This window comes from Gallinula chloropus (assembly GCF_964237585.1).
Source record: "Gallinula chloropus genome assembly, chromosome: 2".
In the NCBI taxonomy this organism is placed as follows: Eukaryota; Metazoa; Chordata; class Aves; order Gruiformes; family Rallidae; genus Gallinula; species Gallinula chloropus.
The window spans coordinates 98,034,314-98,059,071 of record NC_140086.1 but is presented as its reverse complement, the minus strand read 5'-3'; the positions used below and the strand labels follow the sequence as shown (position 1 = coordinate 98,059,071).

General features: G+C 38.1%; 1 protein-coding gene across 1 annotated transcript in view; it reads right to left on the bottom strand.

The window, feature by feature from the left end:
• Nucleotides 1-24,758, bottom strand: part of CDKAL1 (CDKAL1 threonylcarbamoyladenosine tRNA methylthiotransferase) — a 414,385-nt gene that overhangs the window by 91,702 nt on the left and 297,925 nt on the right. Inside the window, exons 12-13 of the mRNA XM_084280398.1 lie at nt 16,754-16,934; nt 659-721 (exon numbers count right to left, since the gene is read on the bottom strand). Of these exons, the coding sequence (XP_084136524.1) occupies nt 659-721; nt 16,754-16,934 (244 nt within the window). The remainder of the gene's footprint in view (nt 1-658; nt 722-16,753; nt 16,935-24,758) is intronic.

The following is a 24,758-nucleotide window of genomic DNA, read 5'->3' as shown; positions in this document are numbered from 1 at the left end:
TCTCCTGATTCTCCAAAGTCTTCCTCTTGTAACAGCTTTATTTTTTTATTTCATATTGCAATGTCTCTAGAAAAGTGATCTCCTTTTCTTACCCCTACAGTATGTGATATAATAGAATGGGGTTTTTTCTTAACCAGGGGTCCCAGACTTTAGAAATAAGGATCAAGTTATAATGATGATGTGCATTTCTTCTTTTTCCCCCCAGACAACGATGAGGTTGCTAGCAAAGCAGCCTCTTCCAGTGGTGCTTCCAGAATCAATTGGTAATTCATTAGTATCATGTATCTTGGGGCCTAATTGATGCAACAGGCTAAGCAACATACTCAAGGGTAACACAGTTTCTAAATACAGAGAATAAAAAAAGAGGGGAATTCGATACACATATGGTCATTTTGCAGCATTTAGTGTCAGTCTATAAATTATACTTCTGTGAGGCTGAGTCATTGGTTTCACAAATCAGAAAGTGAAGCTTTTCAAGCTTGTCTTGGAGAAACAAAGAAACATTCATATCATAGTATAACTTAAGTAACATGAATACCCTAGTGCTTTCAATTTTATCATTTCCTCTCATTTTTTTCATTAAACATGAAATATAGTCATCACAAATGTTTGGAATAATTCTTAACAATAAATGTAGGTAGTATATTTTTTTTCTTACCTTATGATCATATGGATTGTATGAATGAAACAGCTGGGACAGATCCTTTGTTCTCTGTTTTTTCTGCAAAGTAATATTAATAAATAAGCCATATTAGAAAAGTTAAAGGAAAAATAAAGGGACTGCTGATTTAAAAAGCTGTATGCAGGTACAAACACATTCTCTTTCTGCTTTGTTAATGAAACTGTAGGCATGAAGAGCAGTGTATGCAGATTAAGGATATTAAATATCACAGGAAATAATTAACATATATATTAACAATGTTAAGAACATATCCTTAATAAATAATAAACACTAATCTATGGAACATCACTTCAACATCAGTGGAATGTGTAAACAATTCAGATTTGTTTTAATTTCTGCACAATAAATCATAAGCAGTGTCTTAGAATACAGTTAACAAAACTTGAAGATTAGTCTCCAATCTTGCAAAGACTTGTCTACTATTCTAGCATGTACATGCAGTCTTGCTTCATAGTAGATTAGGTTTAAAGGAAGTCAGTTTAAAGAAGAACCATTTATTATTTTTCAATTTCTTTTGATGCTAATACTGTCGTTGCCTTGATTGTGGAAAATTAATAGATGATATGCCATTCAATGCCAAGGCAAAGTGAAAAACCTGTTACAAGCAAAGTTCAAAGACAAAACCTGTTTAATCCAGCTTCTCCTGAAATCAATGAAAGAGCTTTCAGTGATTTCAACAGATGTTAAATAGAATCTCTTAGCTGCATCCTATGGAGTGGGGGGCATAGAGGAAAGCACACTCCTTCATCTTTAATGCAGCGATGAGTCACAAGTAAGTTCAAAGTTTTATTATATCAAAATCAGCGTTAACTTATAGCTTGGGAATGCAAAGCATTGTGTGTTGGAAAATGTGTAAAGAGGAGACAACCACACAAACTCTTTGCTTGTAGTCTGTACCACTGCCTTCTTATTTAGCCATCATTTCTGTGAAAGCAGTTTTCTAACTAAACTGATAGGATTTGTTCATGTTTGCAGCGTGCTGGGAGCTAAATAGGCAGCGGCCTGACTGCTTTACTTTAACTTCTGGAAATTACTGGAAAAGTCAGTAATTTTTGACTGGCCAAACTGAACTATGTATTTCCTTTTTTTACACAGTTTTTATTTTCAGTGAAATGTTCAGATTCAGTAACTCAGTCATAAAAGCTGTAACGTGACTAGTACAAATTTATGACAGCTGGAGATTTCTGAGACATTAAAGATATCAGATTAATATTACTACACCTGTGAGTCCCCTACCCACATTTTATTAACTGCTAAAGGGTCCAGAAAATAATTTTTAAAGTCACACGTCAATCTTCAAATTAGAATGGTAAATTTTGTTTTCCACATGAGAGGTTACTTCTGTCACAGACAATTCTATTCAATTACCATAACCTAGCAGGACTTGTTTCTCTGAGTTTACCAAGGGGCTTTAAAACTAACAGAAGTGATATTAAAAAAAAATTAATCTGTTAGTATAGACTTTCTCAGCAATCAAATACGCCTTTGCCAAAGCGAAGCTCTCCCTTAGTACAGGAACCATCACCCTCTAACCCCCATTAATACCTCTTTTATTTCCAGTGGGAAAAACCCCCCTCAAGTGAAAGCATCAGGTAGCACAAGCCAAATTCTTTCACCACCTTACAATGACTTCTTTCCTGATAGTACAGTTATACACGCTGAAAGTACTTGAAATACTTCAAAAAGAATTTGGAGAAATGTGATAATAAATTGAAAAGATATCAAAATGATTATTAAAAAACTGGCAACTAAATTGACGTAGACTCATGCAAGACAAAAGCCTTTCAGTTTAGAATGTGAAGAGCTCCACTAATCTTTCTAGGGAAAAAAAACCCCACAAAATCTAGAAAAAGTCTAAATCTTGCTTTTATTTTTACTGAAGACTATATCTCTTGCATCCATGCTGACTGCACGCAAAGTCCTTTTGAGTATTTTTATTGCAATGGCTTTACTAGCACTCAATAATAAAACTATATGGCAGAAGCCCTCCTATCCTTCAGTCTCAGACTCTAGCCAAAATGCCATTTACACACTCAACAAGATAAAGAATGAAGATGGCTTCCCTTACACAAAGCACTAAGTCTTCCACTTTTTATTGCAGGAAATGATGGCTGCTTTCCTGGTTTTCTTTCCACAAAAGGCAGAAGTTTTGGTTTTTGTACAAAACTAAAATGCTCCTGACTGGGAAACAATGGAAAGTCATCAGAGAAACATGGAATGAAACTCCTGGAGATGCACATAAAAAAATTACTGCCCCCAAATTCCCAGGATGTCCCATGTGCTTATCTGAATCAACATTTGATTACTTTGTAAGAACTCTGAATAGAGACAAAAATGTCTTAAGCACAGAGTTTTGGTTGCTTAGTGGTAATTTGTGTCTTTCTAGAACACCAAGTTCAGCTTAACTCAGATCTCTAAAAAACCAGAAATATAAAACATTTCATATCACAGAGAGGAAGAAAAGGACAAGGAATTCATGCTGCTATAATGGTAACCCCTTCAACTCCTACAGCGGGCATTAGCCACACTGTATTAGTACCAAGCTTTTCACAAGAGGAAAAGGTTCCCAGTTCACCTGTAAGCAGAGTGAAGCACAGAGTGCAGCAGGCCTCTTCAAGTCTAGACGTGACAATGGAAAACAAAGAGCCCAAAAGCTCCTCCTCCTTTACTGTCTCCAGCGGACCATTTCAGTAGCTAAACTGCCTATTTACACACATCTCCCCAGAATTTCATCCCTTGACACAGCTTCACACTCCTATCTCTCCTTCCTTGGCTTAGTCCAACTTCCCTTTCAAGTGCTCTCCTGACCAATGCAAAGTAATTTTTCCTTCCCTCTCTCTTCCTGCTTTTTCCCTTTAGTGTTCTCATTCCCCATTGTTTTGTACTGTGCCAATAATGCTGTTAAAATCACATGGCAAAAAGATACTGAAAAATCCCTTCTGAACTTAAGCAAATGTCCTGTCCAACCATACCATTGGACAGCAGAAGTATTGCTTTCAAACATCCTCACAGATCTGCAGAGGATGTATTTAAATTTATTGCCTTTCTGAGTCTCTCCTAAGTCACCATACAAATCAACACAGGGTTTTTAAAAAAAAAATGAAAAGACCTCTTGGGATTCTGATGACAGCATCAGCTTATTTCTGTACTTCTCCCAGGCTTGCCATATATCGATGCAGCCTATGCTCAGCGACCATAGCACATTTCCCTAAAGCACGTGCTCCTGACAGTGGGTTACTTGCAATACTTTTATTTGGTCTGGTTGTATATAATTTTTGTGCAAGAGCATTTGTCATGTAACAAGCCAGAGAGACACTGTTCTTCCACAAACTTTTCCAGTATTGGTTTGCCCAGAGGACAGTCATGGATCACGTGAGATAAACATCATATGACTAACAAGACCAGTTAAAGCCTCAGTCTGAGACCTGTGCACAAGTTTCTAGTTTTGATTTGAAGCAAGCAGTGGTACATGAAGTGGGGATTTTTAAAGCAGAAGTAGCAGGCCATCTGGGGAGCCACAGGGCAGTATGCTATAAACACAGAAGGAAGGGCTTCCCCTGGTTGGAAGGTGCTGCCTGCATCACTGCTGTGTACATCTGTTCACATGTTGGAGTCTGTGGGAGCCCAGCAAGATCCTCCTAAATTTACAACAGGCAAGACTCTTGACAGAAGTTTCCCTAACAGATGTTTGTCTGTCTGTTGTGCATGTGCACTTTACACAGGCAGAGATTTTGTAAGGTTATAAAATTCTGAGGGTTTAATCATGCACTGATTTAAATTTTAAACCCATAATAATCCTTAGTCTGTAGCACTTAAAGAAACAAGTTTAGAGAGGTGAGATAAAGAGATACATTCAGTTACAATGATGATGTAGGTCACAAAAAATACATGTATATGACTGTAAAAACAATTTTTCACTTTTCTGTTCCAGTAATTTTTAAAAATTACTGCCACATTATATGGGAGATACAATGGAGACACTTTTTACATCTATATACCTGGAAAAGTATGTGGAAGCCTGATGATGAATGGATTATATGTAAAATCATATATGCACGCACAGGCTGAGTATGCCGGGATGGAAGGGTTTCCTTAAGTAAAACAATACATTTGTAAGCGAATTATTTCAAACTTGTTACTAAAATATAAGACAGGTGGTTCTCAGCACGCAGTTATAAAAATAAGAACCAGAAACCATTAACTAACTGTGTTTCTTATGACTATATACATAGGCCATGTCTTATGACTACATACATAGACCTTGCCACAAGAAAACAACAATTTCTGTAATTTCATTATTCCACCCCCCTTTCCCCTTCTCTTCAGAAGAATTAAGCTACTTAGCAAGTGTTTTCACAGTTTTCTTCCCTAGTATTACCACAAGGACAGAGGCTCCAATGTAACAGATGTTTGCAAGAGCAAAATACGTGAGATTGAAGCTTTTTTTCTCCAACAGCATGTCTAATGCATTTTGTGTCGTGGCACTCTCTGACTTCAGTAACGTGTTTTGTGAGAAATAATGAATCTGTGTCTTTCTTTTCTCCCACGTTACATCTCTGATCTCAAAACCACGAAGGCCTTCAATAGTTCTGAACTCCAAACTTTCCTGAAACAGGATGGAGTTGGGAGCACCCTGTCTAAAGGCACCATCTAGCCTAAATTTAATCTCCAAAGAGTTACTTGGCAAAACACCAGAGAGAAGTGGCAACTACTCCAACCAAGGTACAATTAGAACCCTTGCTTGGAGATTCAATCCATAAACCCTTACATCTATGTACCTATAACTGCAATACGGATACAAGCCAAGCCACTGAAACTGCCATGTTATCAAAGTTTGCAGATTGCTTTTTGTTCTGCAAAACAGCTTTTAGAAAAGTGATCAGAGACCAGTGAACCGTTCTCTTTGACCTTGAGCTATTCAGTGCACCACCCTCTTGGAAATGATGCTGAAAAAAACCGTTGTGCCACAGCCAGATTTCTTGATAAAATCATAACTGGTGCTCATTATGCTCTTGTGTCTGTGCCCTGTAAGGTCTGAAAGGGCAGAAGTGATCATACAGGCTTGACAAGTTTTCTACTTCCCATAGTGAAATCACTTCTACTGATATTATTCCTGTCCTTCTGAACACAAACAAAATCATTTCGGGGTTAGCTAGTCTTTCTGACCTAACCTACCTGAATTCCCATGTTAAAACAGACTCATTGTTCTATTTATGTCATTGATACTTGTGGATTTCCTTATTTAGCTTGGTTTAAGGAATTACTTTCTAATACTTTTTGATGCACACACGGAAAATGCCACTTAGTGTACAATGTATTATATTCAACCAGTTTTACCTCAGTGTTACAGGATGAAGGACCCATCCAAGTCCAAATAACAACAGAATTAGAAGTATACATTCATAATTCATATTGTGTATACTCTTTAGTCTTCTGTATACTCAGTGATTCTTTCTAAAAAATTTATAACAACATTTTATAAGCCCATGCAATGTGGATTTTTGTCTAAAAGAGGAAAATACATCAAACTTCATGCACCTTTACTATATCAGAAAAATCTAAAAAATTACTGCAAACATTAAAGTTTTCCTGCTTTCAGGATAATGGCAACACAAATAGTCATGGTTTACTCTATTTTACATTATAAGTAAAAATTCAAACATTTCCAAAAAAAACAGCATAGGACCTTCATAAGATCACCTTGCGACATATTTAAAGATAATGTCTTAAAAGATCCATTTTCAATTAAAATATGGGCATTGCAAATTCTTCCTTCTTACCTCCTGTGTAATTCCAGATATGTGATACAGAGTCTTCCAACTCATGTATTTTACAGACATCACTGAATTCTGTTCCTTCTGGTACCTCTGAGTTCTTTAATTTAGTTTAGGATTAATGTTTGTTATCCCTGTAATTTTTCATAACAACATCTCCCCTTAGCAGAGGATAAATTATGCAAAATTTCTTCTCAAGACTTTACAAAGTAATCCTTAATTTCAAAAAAGGCCTTCAGCACTCGCTCATCTTGAGGGTCCTTAAACTGGATCTATTCTGTCAGTGCTCTGTCTCACTTCTGGAAGATTTTTACATCTGAAATTCATAGTGAAATTTCACAAACTATGTGAGGTGTGTATTTTGTAAGGAAGCCACTGTAACTGATTAGGAAGACTGTTCAGGTCACAAAGATTTTGTACAAGAAAAGTATCTGACAGAAACTTGGCCTGGGGTATCAGCCATCTTTCAGATTAGACTGGCGCTAAATCAGAAATAAAGTGATTGGTCACAAGAGTGATTTTGAATATATATTTATGTATAGTGCCCAGTTATGAAATAATATAAACCAGTATGAACTGAAAAATACATTTCAGTAATTAAATGTAATTATGAGAGAGAGAGAGAGAGAGAGAAAGAATATTGATGTTTAGGCTGGGACATATATGGGTTTACATATAAACCCAGGATTGACCTGTCTGCAGTGCACTCTTTTCCTTTTTATGATGTGGTGCTCTATTGCACAACAGCAGCCTTGACAGCACCATGTTTTCCAGCATCCCAGAAAGAACAAAAAGAGACCAAGAGAAGTGCTCCAGGAGGCACAGCATGGTACAAACAGTGCCATAAACTGTGCTCAAGTGCTTGCTGTGTGGGAGACCACTCATATACCCACAACACACAAATTGACTAGGCACACAAAAATTGCCCTCGCTGTTTTATCCTAATCTACCATTCAGTCCTCCAGTCTACTCCCAGTTTTTCAGCATTTCCAAGTTCCATGTTAGCCTGATGACCGGAGGTGCAGGCGCAGTAATGAAACCAGCGGAAGACACGAGCTCCAAAGCACTTGGTGACCTGATTGACTGTGATGGCTTTGAAGGAGTGTGCTTGGATTATCAAAGACAGATCAAGTTCAGGGAAGGGTCACCAGGAACCCATCTCAGGATATTTTGGTGTCCTTTTCCCCCAAAGCACATTTTATGGACCATCATAAATGCCACACAGTTTGCAAATGATGGATAAGCTTAGTCATGTCCATGATAAAAAAAAAGATTAATGGACATTAAAAAAATTAAATGTAAACTGCACATTAAGAAAAAAAATATTGATAAATCTATGGGTTTAAAAAAAATAAATTAAACCAGACACAGCACACTCAGATTTTGTTCCTGGAGTCTAAAACAACAGTTACAGATAGTCATGAAACTAATACACCAGACCACAGCCTATTAATGCTAGGCAACAAAGACAGTAAAGTAGTAAAACTTCAGTGATTTCAGTAACAATCAGTATCAGACCTGTACAGTTTCTTAGTTTGCTATCAGCTTTAAGTCACAACCAATTAAATCTAAACCATATTCTTATTTGAAGAAGTCTGGAATTGTTGGCATTGGGACTGGTTCATAAAGTCTATTAAAATCCTGAATTAAAAAGGAGAAAAACTTCCAGTAATATAGAATTTACCTAACTGCAATTCAAGCAAAAGTAACAAAAAGACTACAGTTAAAACTTCTTCCACGGTTCTTCCACTTACGAGGCAATGGAGAGGACACAAGGACAACATTTACATCAATGTAACATCCAGTTGCCACAGAGAGGTCCCTTCTGTATGACTGACCTTGTGTGCATGGGTTCTATGGGCATCTCTGGATTTAGATGATATTGTATCAGAAAACAGCAGCCCAAAGAAGGTAACATTATCTGCTGAGAATGTAGCCTAAGAATATTTTCCAAGGAGTAGTAAGCTTATGATGAATCTGCAATAACTAGCAAGCTCAGGACAACAGTCTGAGCAATCCTCCATGGCAGGGGGTTGGAATTAGATGATCTTTGAGGTGCCTTTTGACCCAAACCATTCCGTGATTCTATGATTCTAATCAATTTAGTCAGTGACTATATGTTGTGCAAATAGTTATGTGGCTTTAATAATAATACCTTGGTTCTACTAATAACAACAGCTTCAGGAGTAAAATGTGTTTGAAGAAGTTTTTGTTTCTCTCTGTCTCACTTCAATTCCTTATCAGAGAAGAGGGAATTTACAAAGCAGACTTTAAAACTACCTGTAATATTGTAACTTGAAGCCCCAGATCAGAGTACATAACCAGTAAAGGAAAAAGATGTACAATTTTCACTTTTATTGCCCTCATGAAATCTGTCTTACTGCTTCAGTCCTTGTCATTAATGGCAGAGGCTTCCAATATCCTCCATGTATGTGCATATTCATGCAGTTTGTAGTGTGATTTAAATGTAACAGAGGTAAAATAAATTTATGCATTGAGTTTGTCCTTATGCTGCTTTATATAAGCTTCCTTTGAAGAATGCTGCTATCATCTTGAACACCCCTATAACACCACTAAACTCATTTCACTAAATTACATTTCCATTTTTTGACCTTGAATCTTTCTGAGAAAAAGTTCAATAGCAAAAGGAGAAAATTACCTGAGATGCTGATCACATATACATTTATACTGGAGGTAAAAATTGTTTCCTACCATAAAATCAAAGACTGTTCCCCATTATCTGTGGAGAGTGCCTGCCTTCCCTTCTATTCAGCAGAATACGTGGTATACAAAGGCCCTAGTGCTACTTCAGCTTCCCTATAACTCAGGGCTCCATCAGGGTTTCCAGAGGACTCGGGTAAATGGGTCATGAATGTCCACGGCAGCTACAAATCTTACAGGACTGTGATTTCCTGAAAGTAATTTTTAAAACATATGGGACCGTCAACATGTGGACTGTACGTGGCTACAAGTATCAACCCACAAAATCCTTGCACATTCTGTAACTAGTTCCAGCTTGTCAATGAAGTTTGGAAAGAACTCTGCCTCTTCCTCTACATGCTTATTTGCCACAATTTATTTTCTAGTGTCCTTGGATTCTTCTTAACAAGACCTAGATTGAACCCACAGATGTACATTTAAGATGTTCAAATTATCAAACTGAATTTGTATAAGTTTATGAGGAAGCTGTTCATCATTTCTATTCCCATCAGTTTCTGCTGTAAGAACAAAGCAAAACTCAAGAGCGAAGAACACCAACTTGGTTTCCTGTATGTTATTTCCAGTCTAGCCTTGAATTTTGACTTGCTTTCTCAAGCAAGAAACTCGTGCTTCCTGAAACCATAAGACTTCTACTGGATGCCTGAAGTGCATCAGTGCAAGATTTCACAGCCACAGGGCCAGGCTAGACTCAAAATATTCTTATCCTTTCTCAGGGGTCTGACTCTGCACAGCCCAGCTGTGACTGCAGCTTAACTCATGCCCCAGATGTGATCTGAATTTTCAGCAACTCCATAGGCAGATCATTTGTACTTTCCAAAAGGGTGCAACCTATTTTAAAACCTAGCAGCTCAACTGTTTCCCACAGCAACAAAAACAGATTTTCATTTCAGCACCTGGTCAAATAACTTAAATCGGTTTGAACTTGAGCTGAATTCAGCTCTAAAATAAATCTGTCTTTAAACTTTTGTAAAATTCTACTTAGTAGCTTTGTTTAACCACAAAAAAAAAAAAAACCTATTCACAGGTAATTACCTTCCTTTGAATTCATCACACAAACCCCATTTCTGGGTGCACACTGCATGGTGAGCTCTGTGGTAGATTTAAAGATACAGCATAAAAGAAGTCAAATGTTTTGACAGGGAAAAAGGAAGGGCCAGGCTTTCATAGGTCAGACAATTTATACAGTTCCTGGAAAAATAGAAGGAAAATGTGCAGAACTATTAGTAAGCATGCAGAAAGTGTCACAAATGATTTGCTACTAATCAACAGCTATACCAATCAAAATCCCATCAGATAATAACTAGGCTCGTAGATAAGAGAAATCATAGCTATCTCAATGGTTTTTAAGACTTTCTGTAGTACTTCACATGTTATTCTCATAAAAAATGTAAGGAAACATGGTGTAAATAACACTACTAGAGATCAACTACAAAACTTGCCAGACAACACTAGCTTGGAATACTTCACTGACAAAGGATTATATATTGATTTTTCCTTCATGCTCTGCCTCCCCCTCCAGCTTTCCCATTTTTAACTCTCTGGTCCCTAACTTGCCATAAAAGTCTTCACAGGTCTTTATTCTGGCAGAGTAGCAAGCAGTAAATAAAAGCATACTGCTGAAAAAACAAAAGTGCAGTACAGAGGTTCAGCAGTCAAACTCAGACACTAATCACACTAAGCTTCTCTTACACATAAAGTACATTCTGCACATTACACCATGCATAACTGTATGTGTTGAAGGGATGTCAGGGGCCAAGCATCCTTGATACACCAGAAGCAGTTAATCACAGCTGCATCTAACTCCTGGGGTATGTAATGCCATTTAGTCATGTCACTTAACAAAGGAGCTCAAAGGCAGTGATGGTAGACCAGAGTAGAAGTAGTGTTGAGTAAGTGTCATTATTCCTTTTCCTATTAACTTTTATTTCTGTTTTCTTTCCTTTTCTCCTACCCCCTGATCTCCTTGGCTCTCTTAATTTTAGATGAAGAATATCCCTACAGATTCCCGTTGTACAATCTCTGGATCAGCCACCAAGGCAGGCAGTATTACTGATTCTGCTGTGCCTGTGAGTATTAGAAGCAAGGGAGACGCTCCCTTCCTCTCCGGGTACTTAGATTGTGCTAACTAATCCAACACCATCCAAAGTTGCACTTTCTCACCTGCAAGTGCCTAACAGTGCAACTAGTTCTCTTGCATATCACAGAGCACATCAAACCCTAAAATATTTCTAAATCCATCCCAGACAGCAGATGAATTCTTTCCTTGCCCTACCTCTGACCCTGGCTTCCTCAGGCATATTGTGCCACATCACTACCCACTAATGCCCAAAGCACACGCTCAAAGGCAAGAGCAGCCCTCAAGTGTCGTCCCTCCTTACTGTCTGCTCAAGGTGGAGCTTCCTAGGCCTCTTCTTTGATGGTGCAACTGCAAGGTTCAGCTGTTCTCCTTTTCCTTTAGAGTTGTGAACACGTGCCCCTTGCACACATAATGCTATTCCAGTTACTCTCACGTTGCTGGATTAAAAACGCTAATATTGCCTGATGCAGGATTGTGGTTCTTTCTCAATCACCCAGGAACAGCTTGGTGCAACATGTACTATGACTTACTTTAAACAGGTAAGAAAGAGTACATGAGCTACTATAGAACAATCATCTGTTTGTGTGTGGAGATTCAGAATGACAAAACTTATGTCCATCCAGCAAAGAACGAATTAAGCATCATGTTGCATCTGCTGGTTCCTACAAATCCCTATTTCTAGAGCCTTGCAGAATTTTAATCAGTGAATAGAGAGATGGGGGATCTGCAGCCACTCAATGAAACTTCTTGGAGATCTCTTAGAGGGAAGCAAAAGCAAAGCAGTCTAAGAAAAACAAGTAGCCTTCATAGAGAAAAGGCATAAAACGCGAGATGGTTGGTTTACTCCAACAAAAATGGTCAAACAAAACTTGTCTGGTAGATAAGACAGAGAAGGTGCAACAGCACCTTTTCCTGTCTTTAGAGAAGAAAAATATCAGTGCATTATGTTCTGCCTCTACAGTTGGTAAATACAGTGACAGATCAAGTGATGGCTTGGTTAAATGGAGTGGGAAACAAAGTCTGATCATAAATTTAGGTTTTTTTCCCCAGTAAGAATGGGTATTTTAAAAAGTAAACTGCCCAGTGTATAGGTGGGTGAGGTTTTAAATTCAGAAGACTTTTGCCTGGGCACAGTATTTGCGGGTGGGTGGATAGCAGGGGGCAAAACACCTGCAGTGTGGTTGGATGGACATACAGAGCAGAAACAGAATATAGGCCTAGCCATCCTTGAACCAAAAGCAAATGTTAGCCATGGGTGTGTATTGCTTGGGATGGTTGCTGAGAACTGAACTTTCGGAGACTGGGTAGACATTTTCAGACATGAGACAAGGTCTTGCATCTTTGTCCACCATGGACACGTCATGCTCAACATACCCTCCATGTATGGAAAGACTCAGTAACTCCCCAATGGACACCATAAGAGAAAATATGCTATACCTACCTCTGTTTCTGAAGCAAATTATTTCTGAAATCAAATAGTAGTTGAGTCATTAATTTTTGTAACTTGGTTATTCACCACACTATAGTAAATACAGGGCTTAATACTATTAATACCATGAAAAAAATTTAAGGAGACACTCTTCAGAAGAATTAAAGGAAGGGTTCAGTAGTTGACTGGCATAAAATTCTCAAGCAAGGTAATTATTTGCTGATATAGAGAAAGAAGGGAAGCCACCATAAGAGAAAGGGAATATATAGTCTTTCATCTGGACATCACAATTATTAAAAATCTAATAATTACACCGACAGTTGAATCTGAATTGCTTTCACTACTGAAAATACATATAGAAAGATTGTAGTTCACACTGCAGCTGAGGGCAGTGTAATCATGAAGCTGCAGTCACATTCCTGCTCTTGAAACAGCTGCCATCTCCTATTCTCAGTAGAGATGAACCTAATGGTACCTTACTACGATACCTATTTTCAAAATGGCTATTTCCTCACGTTATTTCTATGTGACAGAAATCAAGCTGATTGTGAAATAATGATGTTCCCAATGCTTCAGAAACTATGATGGATCAAATCTCAGGGACAGAGAGAAATCTCCTCACAAGTCCCCAGACACGTAACAGCTTCCTTGAAAAAATGAACGACAGAGAAATTAAAATTATCAAGAACATAAGGTGTTACAGATCCACAATTTTTAGAGGAAAAGAGTAATTTCTACACTTAGAATTAAAGCATTTTGATCCTTTGCAATGCAGCTGAACATAAAATTCCTATCAGACACATCTATATCGTGTTATTTTACATAGCTTATTAAAACTTTTATCTGAGTAGAATCTGCAATTTGAGTTACTTTATGACTGAACACAATAGGGAAATGCAGAAATCCAGACCCAAACCAAAAACAACAATCTGGAAAACAGTATTCCAGTCAACACATTTCAGAGTGAGAATTTTCAAGAGACAGCCCACTGGAGGTAACGAGCATCTGGACTCATCTCTGAAACAACAGTGGGTGGATAAAATGAGGGTAAATGCCAAGAAAAACAGAATTTTGGGGTAGCATTTAGGTTCTCAACAACATCTTGACTCATTTTTCATGTGCAAGACTCAGCATTGTTTCAATGGCTTGTAGAAAACAAACTAAAAATCATGTGTAGTTTTGCTTAACTGCGCTCTAACTTTAAACTGGAGACAGCCTTTATGGTAAGCTTAACCTAATTAATGGTTATGAAATGATGAGACCATTTAGACAGATGTCTGATTCTCCATGGACATTTTTTCTCCAGGAGAAACAAGAAAGGCCTGCAGCCTTAACTGTATTTTCTGAATTTATGGTGGCAGATCTGTCCATCTGGATTAGCATCATCTGCCCTTTTAAAGAAATATCGGTGTCTGTGAGGCTTGCAAAGATAAATTATCTACATGAAGGAAAGATTCCATGTTGACATACTGGTATTTCTTTTCCTTATTAAGATTAACCCAAATGAGGGCTTTCTCCAAAAAGGCAACTATATTTACAACTTCCGCCTGAACTATCTGCTAAAAACTGGAAAGCACCAAATGTTATTATGCCTAACACTTCACAGATTGTCTCTAAAAGTTATAAGGTCTTCATAAAAGCAGCTACCTTAAAAGGAACTGACAAGGCAAATATGTTATTACTGCAGCTGTGACACTTGGGCAGAACCACCAAAGCTGTCTTGAACCAGAGCTGAAGTGGAGCAGTTCACAAACAGTGGTAGATCTGCCACTGCAGAAGTATCGCAAAGCTCAAAGAACACAGTGGATACAGGCGGGCTCCATGAGAAGAGACAAGAGTAACTTTTGTCAAGTAACATGCTCCCTGGGTCACTATCTGTAGTAAACAATGCAGGAAAAATTCTTTCAACAGAAAGAGATCCCATCAACATATCCACTGCAGAGGGAAAACATTCTGTGCATCCTGTAGAAGCACCAGCTCACAAGCTCAGGCTGCTAATACGACGTGTACCATCTGTACACTCAGACACCTGCACGCCATGGCTGGATGTCACTTTATGTGCTATTTCACCTATTGCAAATGCAACAAAATACATTCACTAACACTAAAATGAGATGAATAATATTTCACTAAAGGATGAAAGGGTAAGAGTGCATAACATGGATGGTCATGTGCTACTTCCTTCTCCGAGCAGAGGAACATGCGAGGCAAGAAATGACAAATGAAATGCCTGTCTGCTCTTCGTAATGCAGGAAAGACCACCAGCTTCTGTCTAGAAGCAACGTGAGTATAAAACATAAGAGATTAGCACAAGCTCTTCCTATTCTGACTACTCTTCATTTCTACACAGAGATAAAAGGCCAAAGGATCTCGTAATGTGGGAATTTTGAAGGACTACAGGAAAAAAAAGAAAGATAAGAGAAACAAAATCTATTAATTACAGATTTTCATCAGCCCTGGATTAGAGGCCCCATCTTCCTTGAAGGTTCTAATTCACTGAAAACAGTAAGTACTAGTGCTACAAATAAGAAGAAAGAACGTAAAACTGGGTTAAAATGACATTACCATCTTTCAAGTAACATTCCTAACCACAAAACACCTAATGTTTTTTTAATAATTCAGCACTTCACATACTGCCTTCCCATGACACCCAGTTAAACAGAAGAGGGGACATTAATTTAAGCTCTCTGTGCCTCCTGTGAAAATAGAGCGCTTAAAGGTTTTGTGGATGAAAGAATGTAAACCAGAAACATAAATCAATGTTTTGACTTTTAAGCCTCCTAACTTCAAAAATTACATTTCTTCATTTTTTTTTCATTTACAGAAGTTTGCAAAATGCACTGAAATTAATAAAAATAATGTGACAGTGTGAGTTGGTTACACTAAGTAGACTATTTCACCAGTAGCTATTTCCCATTATGAGATAACTACAATAAATGAGCAGTCACTGCTCAAGCTGTACTTCTCTAAATAACAAACTGAAGAAGTCAAATATAATCTCATTTTATGTCTTCAGCAGCTAACACATCCTATGGAATCTGTGGTATATACTGAGATTAAGAAGACTTTGTTTAGCTTCACATAAATGAAGGGATGCGAGTACTGATACCTAGTGAATTTGTGTTAGTGTACCAACACACAGAAATGGAAACAAACTTTTTTTTTTACTTAAACCAATTTACATTGTTGGCCGACTCTTATTCTTACACTGAAAAGAAAGAGAAATGTTGTTTATGTCCACAACAAAGAGATAATAATGAGCTGAATTATTGCACAGCAATCAGTCTTGTGTATCTTCTTGTTTAGAAATTCAGATTGCAAAAATTACAAATTCAATTTTCAAAAAAATAAATCAAACCATACCTTCTGATGTGATTACTGTTATTATTGCTTACAAATACCTATTTATATCAATCAAAATACAGCCAATAGCCATCTACCTTCTATATCAAAACAGGCTATTTTCCTCATGGGAATTTGAGATGAGAATGTTGGGAGTCGGGCTCCCAGTCAAAAACAGAAAGAAACAACCAACCTGAAAACGTAAAGATGAAATGCCAATTTCATCAATGACCTTTAACATGCAGGCTGAAGGAGCAGACTTTATAAGCAGTGTGTAAGGAGAGTCTCAAGACATTGCCTGCAAATTTGTTATCTGACAAATAACCCAAAGATTATAATTGCTCTGTTATTAATACTTTGCATAATTATTCACAATAAACTCGACATTGCTGGAGTCACAGAAGTCTTAACATAAAAATCCAAAACACCCGTATAATCAATCGGCTACCATTCAGCCAAAACCTGACAGAAGACACAACTTCCACATAACCACTATTTTACCCTTCTTAACAATCTGAACAGTAATTTAGGTATGAAAATATGTTCAGTGATCTAAGTAACCTCTAAAGGCAATTCAATAATCATTTCACTAAGTGGATGGAAAAAACCCACCTTTAATTGAATTGTAGCATAGCTCTGCAAAGAATCTACATTTTCATGTACATTTTTTATGTATTTAAAGACATGTGGGTACAGCATGTACTGTGGCACAGGAAGATGGATCTTACCACTGCAGCTGGAACTTGATGCATTTTTGCAGCTGGGGTTCCTGGGCGTGGGTAGAATTGATTAATAAACAAGCTTGGAAACCTGTAGTGTTCTACAAGTTTCATCGTTTCTTGAAAGTCTTCATCCGTCTCTCCAGGAAAACCACAGATGATGTCTGTAGCAATTGTTATTCCAGGCACTCTGTAAAGAAAGAAAATGGAAAGGAACACTGAATTAAGGACATGTAAAAGTCTTGGTCCCTTAAATCCTAGTGTACATACACTTATAAACTTTCAACTTTATCTAAGTTTGAGACCTAAAATAATCTTTTTGGGGAAAAAAAAGGATTTAAATACCATTGCTTGGTAATGAAAAATGCATTTGGTTCTCAGCCGAGAGGACATAGAATATAAGAAAGATATTGCAGCAAATATTGGATGAGGGTTGTGACAGAAGAGTGAAAACATCTGGACCAACCCCTCCTTCACTTGAAATTATAGGTGATCAGCAGAGCTTGTAAATTTGAATTTTGATTGCTTACTCCACAAAATTTATAACTTCTGAGACTTAGACACTAGGTTTTGTAAACTATTTAATGTATTAAAGTGCTGCTATCAAAACAGAACAGGATATCCAAATGAGGGGACTGGCACGCCGTATAACCTAGCCATTTTGAACAAAGCGGAGCCACTAAGACATCTCTTAAGTCATGAGTTAATTTCTAATTCAGTACTCCATAAAATCAGCCTGTGCTTTCCCTTAAAAGGAAAACAAAATACTTAATTTTACAAATGCACAGGCCCTGAGCTCTCCTGCTGTTTATCAAGGTCAACATTTCCTAACTGTTCCTCTTGGACTGCAGCAGGGCCCAGGGAAAGAGGTGAGGTAAGGGGCCCTCAGTTGAGACTGTGGCACAGTGAGAGTCTCAGCCAAGATGGCGACATGTTACTGAGCATTTTCCCCAGTGGATGTGGAGCAGATGTCTCTGCCAGGCTCAAGGCATCCACCACGACAGTGTCAGATGGTGGATGCAGCTTCCCAAGTCTCAGGCTGCAATGACTCTGTGGGTCCTTTCTCTGATGCCAGGAGAGATGGATGTCTGTCTCCAAGTGGTGGAATCACAGAGGAAAATAAGCAGGCTACGATGCATCAGAGAAGATGAAAGAAAGATAGATGTGACGTGCTCTGCAACTCAGCAGAGTGAAGAGCCTTAGGTCCCACTGTGACAAAGAAGTAGGTAGGTGCCTATGTGCACCAGCAAGGGAAGAAAATCCTCTGGAAAAGATGAAGGTCGGAAGCTGACTTCTGACACCAAGAGGAAGGATCTTGCCCCACCTAAAGGCTTACAACTGAAAAATAGGTTCATCACCCTCTAAGAGGAGCCAGATACACCAACAAGTGAAGTATCTGGTCTGCCAAGATCCCTAAGACTACCGTAAAGAAGTGCCAAATCATCTGTTAACCCAAAGAATCATCTAACAGAGGTTTGCTGCCAGCCAGGGGCCAGGATCAGGGATGCTGTGGGGCTCGTTTGGCCCTCTGACTACTACCCCCAGCTGTTATTTCATGCAAACACAAATGATACTGTGAGCGGAAACCTGGAGAGTATTAAACGTGACTACAAAACTCTGGGGACAGTAGTCAACGGCACGGGGGCTCAGGTGGTGTGCTTCTCATCAGGAAACTTTCCTGCTGCAAGGGTGACTCAGCACCAGCGCACGTGGCCCAGAGGGGTTGTGGAATCTTCATCCTTGGAGATATTCAAAAGCTGTCTGGACATAGTCCTGTACAACTGGCTCTGCTTGAGCAAGGGGTGTTGAACAAAAGGACCTACAGAAATCCCTGCCAACCTCAATCTTTCTGTCATTCTGTGACATGGCCCAGAAGAATGAGTCCTACAACGAAGAGATTACTGCACAGTATTTACAGAGCACCCTATGGGACTAAGGAGATACCAACTCAGTTTTCCAAATCTGACATTAACCTGCTGGATGACCACTGCCCTGTGAGAAACTGAAAAACCACAGGACTCTTTTTTTTTAATTCAGCCTTCTTGTGTGAAGTAGGAACTATCTAAGAGATTAGTTGGTTTTCTTCTCTGTGGATCTGCTGATGGAATTACAGGCTTAGGATTCATGAGAAGACAGGAGACATAAATCAGTCCTTGCTTATCTTCATATGTAAAAGGATGTTTTGGTTGACACTATTTGGTTTGCAAACAACATGAGCTTACTTTATTACTGTATAAAGCTTTTTTGGAGAGAAGCAGGCACATGTGGTGTTCAGAAGTGCTCCGTGCTCCCTACTGACACAGAGGAGACTGTTTCTATGGCACAGATTTCTACACTATCAGTAACAATGATGAACCAGAAAAAATATGATTTATGAGGAAAAGTAAGAAGCCTAAAAAGATATTGCTGGTATCTAACTTGGAGCTGGCCCTGTTTCAAGGGGAGCAAGTAAGTGAGATGACTTCCAGAGGTCCTTTCCAACCCACATAATTCTACGGTTCTTAGGTAGGCTACAGGCAGGGGAATAACTGAGATAGATTCTCTTAGGGGTGAATGGCATAAAGACCACTGCTACAAGCAAAGCTCACGCCTGAGCTTAAGAAGGGTTCTCCAAGACTGTCTCCAATCTAAAGAAATGGCAGGAGGGCTTTCCCTCCCCTCATCAGGACAAGGAACAGCAGAATTGTAAATAAAAACATATGTAATTCAAATTACATTTATAAAGCATCTGAATTGCCAAAGAGAAGTATCATTTCTTATTAGACAGTGCATCACCACAGAAAAAATAAAGCTGTGGTTACAGTCGGTGAAGAAACTTGAGTTTGAACAGCTGAAAGAAAAGCTTCCTGCAACAATGAGCTCCCCTGGAACAGGAGAATCTGTTGGCAAAAGACTCAAGGAAGGCAAAGCAGAGAATATTGTTCTTAGTAATTTGATTAGGCGCAATATTAGAGCATGCATAGCTTATGTTCACCACAGCAGTCCTCCTATAAACAGCATATGGTAGTAAATATCTTTTGAGACTTTTTCCCAAAAGAAATACATTTTTATATATTTATGTATTTATCGAAAGCAAGAGCCCATGAATTCAGACTCCATCCATCAGATGATGTTAAAATATGGCATTTCAATGCCACACCAAAACCGGTATAAACCAGAACACTTTCAAGGAGTTGGTCCAATAGTGGTAAGTGATACACAATCTGAACATCGCACAGAACAGCAAAAAGTCCCCAGAGCTGTTGGCTAAACGGCCTCAATTACTATTTGCTTCTTAAGACTGACAAATGGCAAGATAGGAATTTCTGCTTGGCATCAAGTAACAACAGGACTGATTAGCTTTAAGGGTGGAGTGAACAGAAGAGCACTGTATTCTGCAACGCGATTTTGTTCACATCACAAATATCTTGCGTCGTAACAGTAAGCTTATGGAAGAGAAAGTAAATTACTTTACAAACCAGTATCAGGTAACATCAGCTGCCATTTCTGGGAATGTTAACAGAAGACTTGCTAAGTCTGGGAAAACCATCATAATGAAGTTATTTTAACCACTTTAATGATACTACGGGCAACAGTCAAAGCATTTATTACTAATGGTAGTAGTAATACCATCCTTTATAAAGGTTTGGTTGTTTCTATAGCAACATGAATTATAAGGTCCAATCAAGCTAGATACAATAAAATATGCTTTTTTTCTCCATAACACTAGTTGTCATTCAGTTAGAAGGAAATTACATATTTAAAAATTCATAAACTCTACAAATGTACCAAACTCCATTTGGTGATAAGGTGTTAATTATCTTGGTAATTAGATTTCTTCCTGGATGGAATTATTACACACAAAGAAAAGCTAAGGCATGAAAAGAGAGTAAGGACCACTGTGTATTCAGGAAGAGCAATTAATTACAGTTCAATCCAGTATGCCTGCCTAAAATATTAGATTGCATAGTGCATTTTTATACCATTGTTGACTGGGTTGTTTAAAAAGTAGTTTTAAAAGGAGAGAAAAGCATGAGATTTCGCTCAGAATAGAATGCAGTAGCTGACAAAAATCAAGCTCTTAGAATATCTCAAAGCATTGATGGACAAAAATAAGTAGAATGAGTTCCACATGTGAAACATCATTTTTAATGAAAAAAGAGGAAAAAATATATATAATTGTGGAAAAATATAAACCACATACACGCTTGAAAAATTAAAGTGACCTTTGCTCTGCCAGCTTGAAAGAAAGCAGCATAAAATTCCTTATTGCGTAGATTCGGATGATGCTTAAAACATGGTCCCAGCTATAAAATACGATGCAAAATTGCACAAGAACCTATTTCTTGTGCATCAGCCAATATGAAATTGTTCTTCAAAATTAAATTCATTTTATCTATTCTAAAGTAAACAAAGAAAAAATTGCTGAACATCCCCAGTAAGCATTTTGTAACGTCTCTTAGCCAAACGCATTCACAGCAAGCCTAGAAATTCAATTGCAGCAAATGTTTTCTAGGGTCAGCAGAGAAGCTCCACAACACATTGTTCAGTGAACCAAGGCTACACAGTGGTCCTTATGAAAGATAAATTTATTTTTAAAAAGCAGAAAGTTGCTTCAAACGTACAAAAGGGTGGATGCTCTTTATAGCCTAAGCTAATGTAGACATTCAGTTTGTTTCGATACTTCCAAGCATAAAATAACTTAAAGTTTGCCAGCCAATTTAAAGCCTCATAATCCTGACAAACACCTAGAAAGACTGTGCAATCATTTTAACTGGTGATCATAAATCTTGTAACATTTTTTTTCTCTGAAGACAACATCTCTATTCACTCAACTTTAGAAACAAAAAACCAGTTGCAAATTGACTTCCATTGGAACATACAATAAAACTGAGGAATTTCAGAAAAAGATGAAATTGATTATTCCTCAATGTCACTTGTAAGATAATAAAGTCCTAATACTTAGGGTTCTTCAGCATTCTCTCCTTTATGTCCCTCTACATAGATAAATGCCTTCTGTCTACTCTAGCAGATTTATGCTGTGCCATCCTGAATCAGGCCAGCAATACAATCACCAGCACCTTGAGCAGTTCTGACCACCCAATTCATTTTACATTAGTATCCATTTTTGTGTGATGCTGTAAGGAGCAGCACACCTAGAAATTATGATGAACAAGTGCTAAGAGGATAGCCAAAATTTTACAGAAGGGAGGAACAAATGTGTGGGAAGGACACAGAAGAAATGCAATTCCTTACCCTCTCTACCTGAAGGAACTGAGTCAGACTCTTGGGTCAGGGAAAAAAACGGTTCTACCGCACAAAGAAGTGGCTGATGCCTGGAAGTAAAGTCTACGAATGTGCTGTGGGCAACTGTTGCCCTGATAACTACCTTCTCACAGCTCACTGGCTTTCAAGTTAGCTCTAAACAAGTCCAGAAGAATAAATCAGACCTAGGTGAGCTCTGTGCTACTACAACTAGGTAGCCCCTGGAGCTCCCTTCTGCTCAGGGAACTTGGTCACCAATGTTAGAGAAAATAGAAATGGGACCAGCAGAGACAGGAATTACAGCAGGTACTGAGGGGCCAGTGACCACAGACCGATTCACCAATAGAGGGAAGCTAGAGAACTCTTGATGGAAGGTAAATTGGGAGCAAAATGGAAAATCTCCAGTCCTTTGATTTAGAAAAGAGATGTCAGGCTGCCAAAAATAACATAGGAATCCCCCACCTCCCATTTTCACAGAGCAAGATGTCAAAGAAATCAGCAGCAAAAGTGTGAAACTTGCTAGGATTCAGGTGTTACACAGATCATTTCATGTGGCTTTACTTACAGAAAACATTTCCTTTAGCAGTAACCATTGCAAACCAAATCCATGCTCAGAGAAGAAATTATGTAAAGGAGCTGAAATGCAACTCATCAGCACCTTCACCTACCACTGTGACTATCTGAAATTCTTTTGCATGATCACATATTCTTCCCACTTCCCTTTCCGAAATTGACATTTAAATCCAGCAATGACTTAAAGCCACCAACTCCCTCTTAACCAAGATCCTCCGCCTCCACCCCTCCCAGTATAACAAAATACTGGATTAGAATAAATAGCTAAACGAATGTATCTAAAATGCTGTATGTTCTTACAGAAGGATACAAGAACTGTGTGGGAAATCTAGAATAATTAAGGTCAAAACAAAAAAATGTGATGACCTAGCAACTTCTTGGTTCCTGGATTAAGAAATTCCATTTAAAAAAATGTTAGAAAAAAGAATAGAATTGTTATGAAAATAAAACCAGCCTTCTCTGAAATGTTATTTCCGCCTCATACATTATGTTTTAGAACCTTTTTGCCACATATGCCCATTTAGGGAACCTGCAAATGAAATCCAGTTAATGGATGAGCTGATTTGGAGGTATCTGAGAGTTGGTTTCTCAAGCATAGTTACAGTATCTAACAGGCATCTCAATGTGCCCCTTTGTGCTGGAGCTTAAGATGCTCGCATCTTTCCTTATGACCACACACAGTCCTCCAGAAGCCCTTCCCTCCTCAGCCGCCCCCTGCCCCCCCTTTTCTTTTTTCTCTACAAGGCCTTGTCTCATGGGATTTCTGACTTAAACACGAGCTGGAGCTAACACAAGAGAAACACACTGCTCAGCTGGAAGCGCTGCCTCTTTCAAAGGGTAGTACCAACATGAAACCTCACCCCGCCTCTCTCCTGCTTATATGGAGATAAACCTGAGAATGAAGCCACGGGAAGATCCCTACGCTTTCAGAAAGGGATTCAGCCTATTTCTGTTCTGAACCCCTCATGCACCTCTCTCACTCCATGGACTATAAACACAGCACAATATACTCCTCCTAAGTTAAGTGTCCGGAGTTAGGGGGGGTAAACCTGAACATAATTTCTGAAGCTGGGGGTTGTTTCCATCTTTTTCAGTTTATGGTTTACCCTAAATTATGCAATGGATGTACAGACTTCTAATAAATGGATATCCACGGACAATGTTTTTCTTAGTAATCTTTTCCATGTGTGTTTAAAAGCAGTCCAGGATGTCCAAGTTCAAAACCTTCGTGGCAGAAAAAAGAGCTCTTTTAGACCCTCATATCAACTCCTCAACTGATTTACACATGAAGTGAAACTGGAAAGTACCTCAGTTCAACGACAATAAAGATTTCATTAACATTTGTGTGTGAAGCCTTTTAAATGATAACAGAGCGAGGCTTTCGGCTTGATATAAACTACCGTTTGTTAAAACTGCTTATTCAAATGCAGCGAAGTATCTCATTAACATTAATGCTCAAGTAACTGATTTAAGAAAACGAGTAGTGCTATCAAGTTCACCAGAGAACTGATGTGGTGAATTATTGTAAGATATTATGTTATATTTAATGCTGCCATTTCCTTTTCCAGTGTTCAGTTGCTCTACACACGTGACGTCACTGAAATTATCAGGACAAATAGTGGGGGATTTTGCGACTGAATATAGGACAAGAAGGGAAGATCCAATCACGACTTCTCAAGACATTTCACAGACTACAATAAAATCTAGAACAACAGAGATGGCAAGATATTGTTACAAATATGACCAGGGAGTTAGACCTCAATAAAATAAATAATGTAAAACGTAGTATCCATTTCCACTCTTCTAGAGTTAGTACAAATATTTTATTAGTCTGAGGGACCTTATGTTTGCTTCTATCAAACTGTCCATCAGGATTTTACTGCATTTTGATTGAATTTCTATTAAATTTGTAATAAACTGTATTGGAAAAAAACCCTAAATATATACTACATCCAATAGTGTCAGATACAATCACATACTGAGAGAAATGGGTGGAAGCTGGGGCATCACTCTCTAAAACCAAAACCTGCCTACATTCAGTGCAAGAAAAAAAGTTATTTATTAAACTATAATGCTTAATTTTAATTATTTTTAAACTGTGTTGCATATTAGTTATTCAGACATTCAATTTTGATTACTTTTAGCAATTTTAGACCTGTTTACAGTGTATATATTCCTATTAAATACAATAGCATGA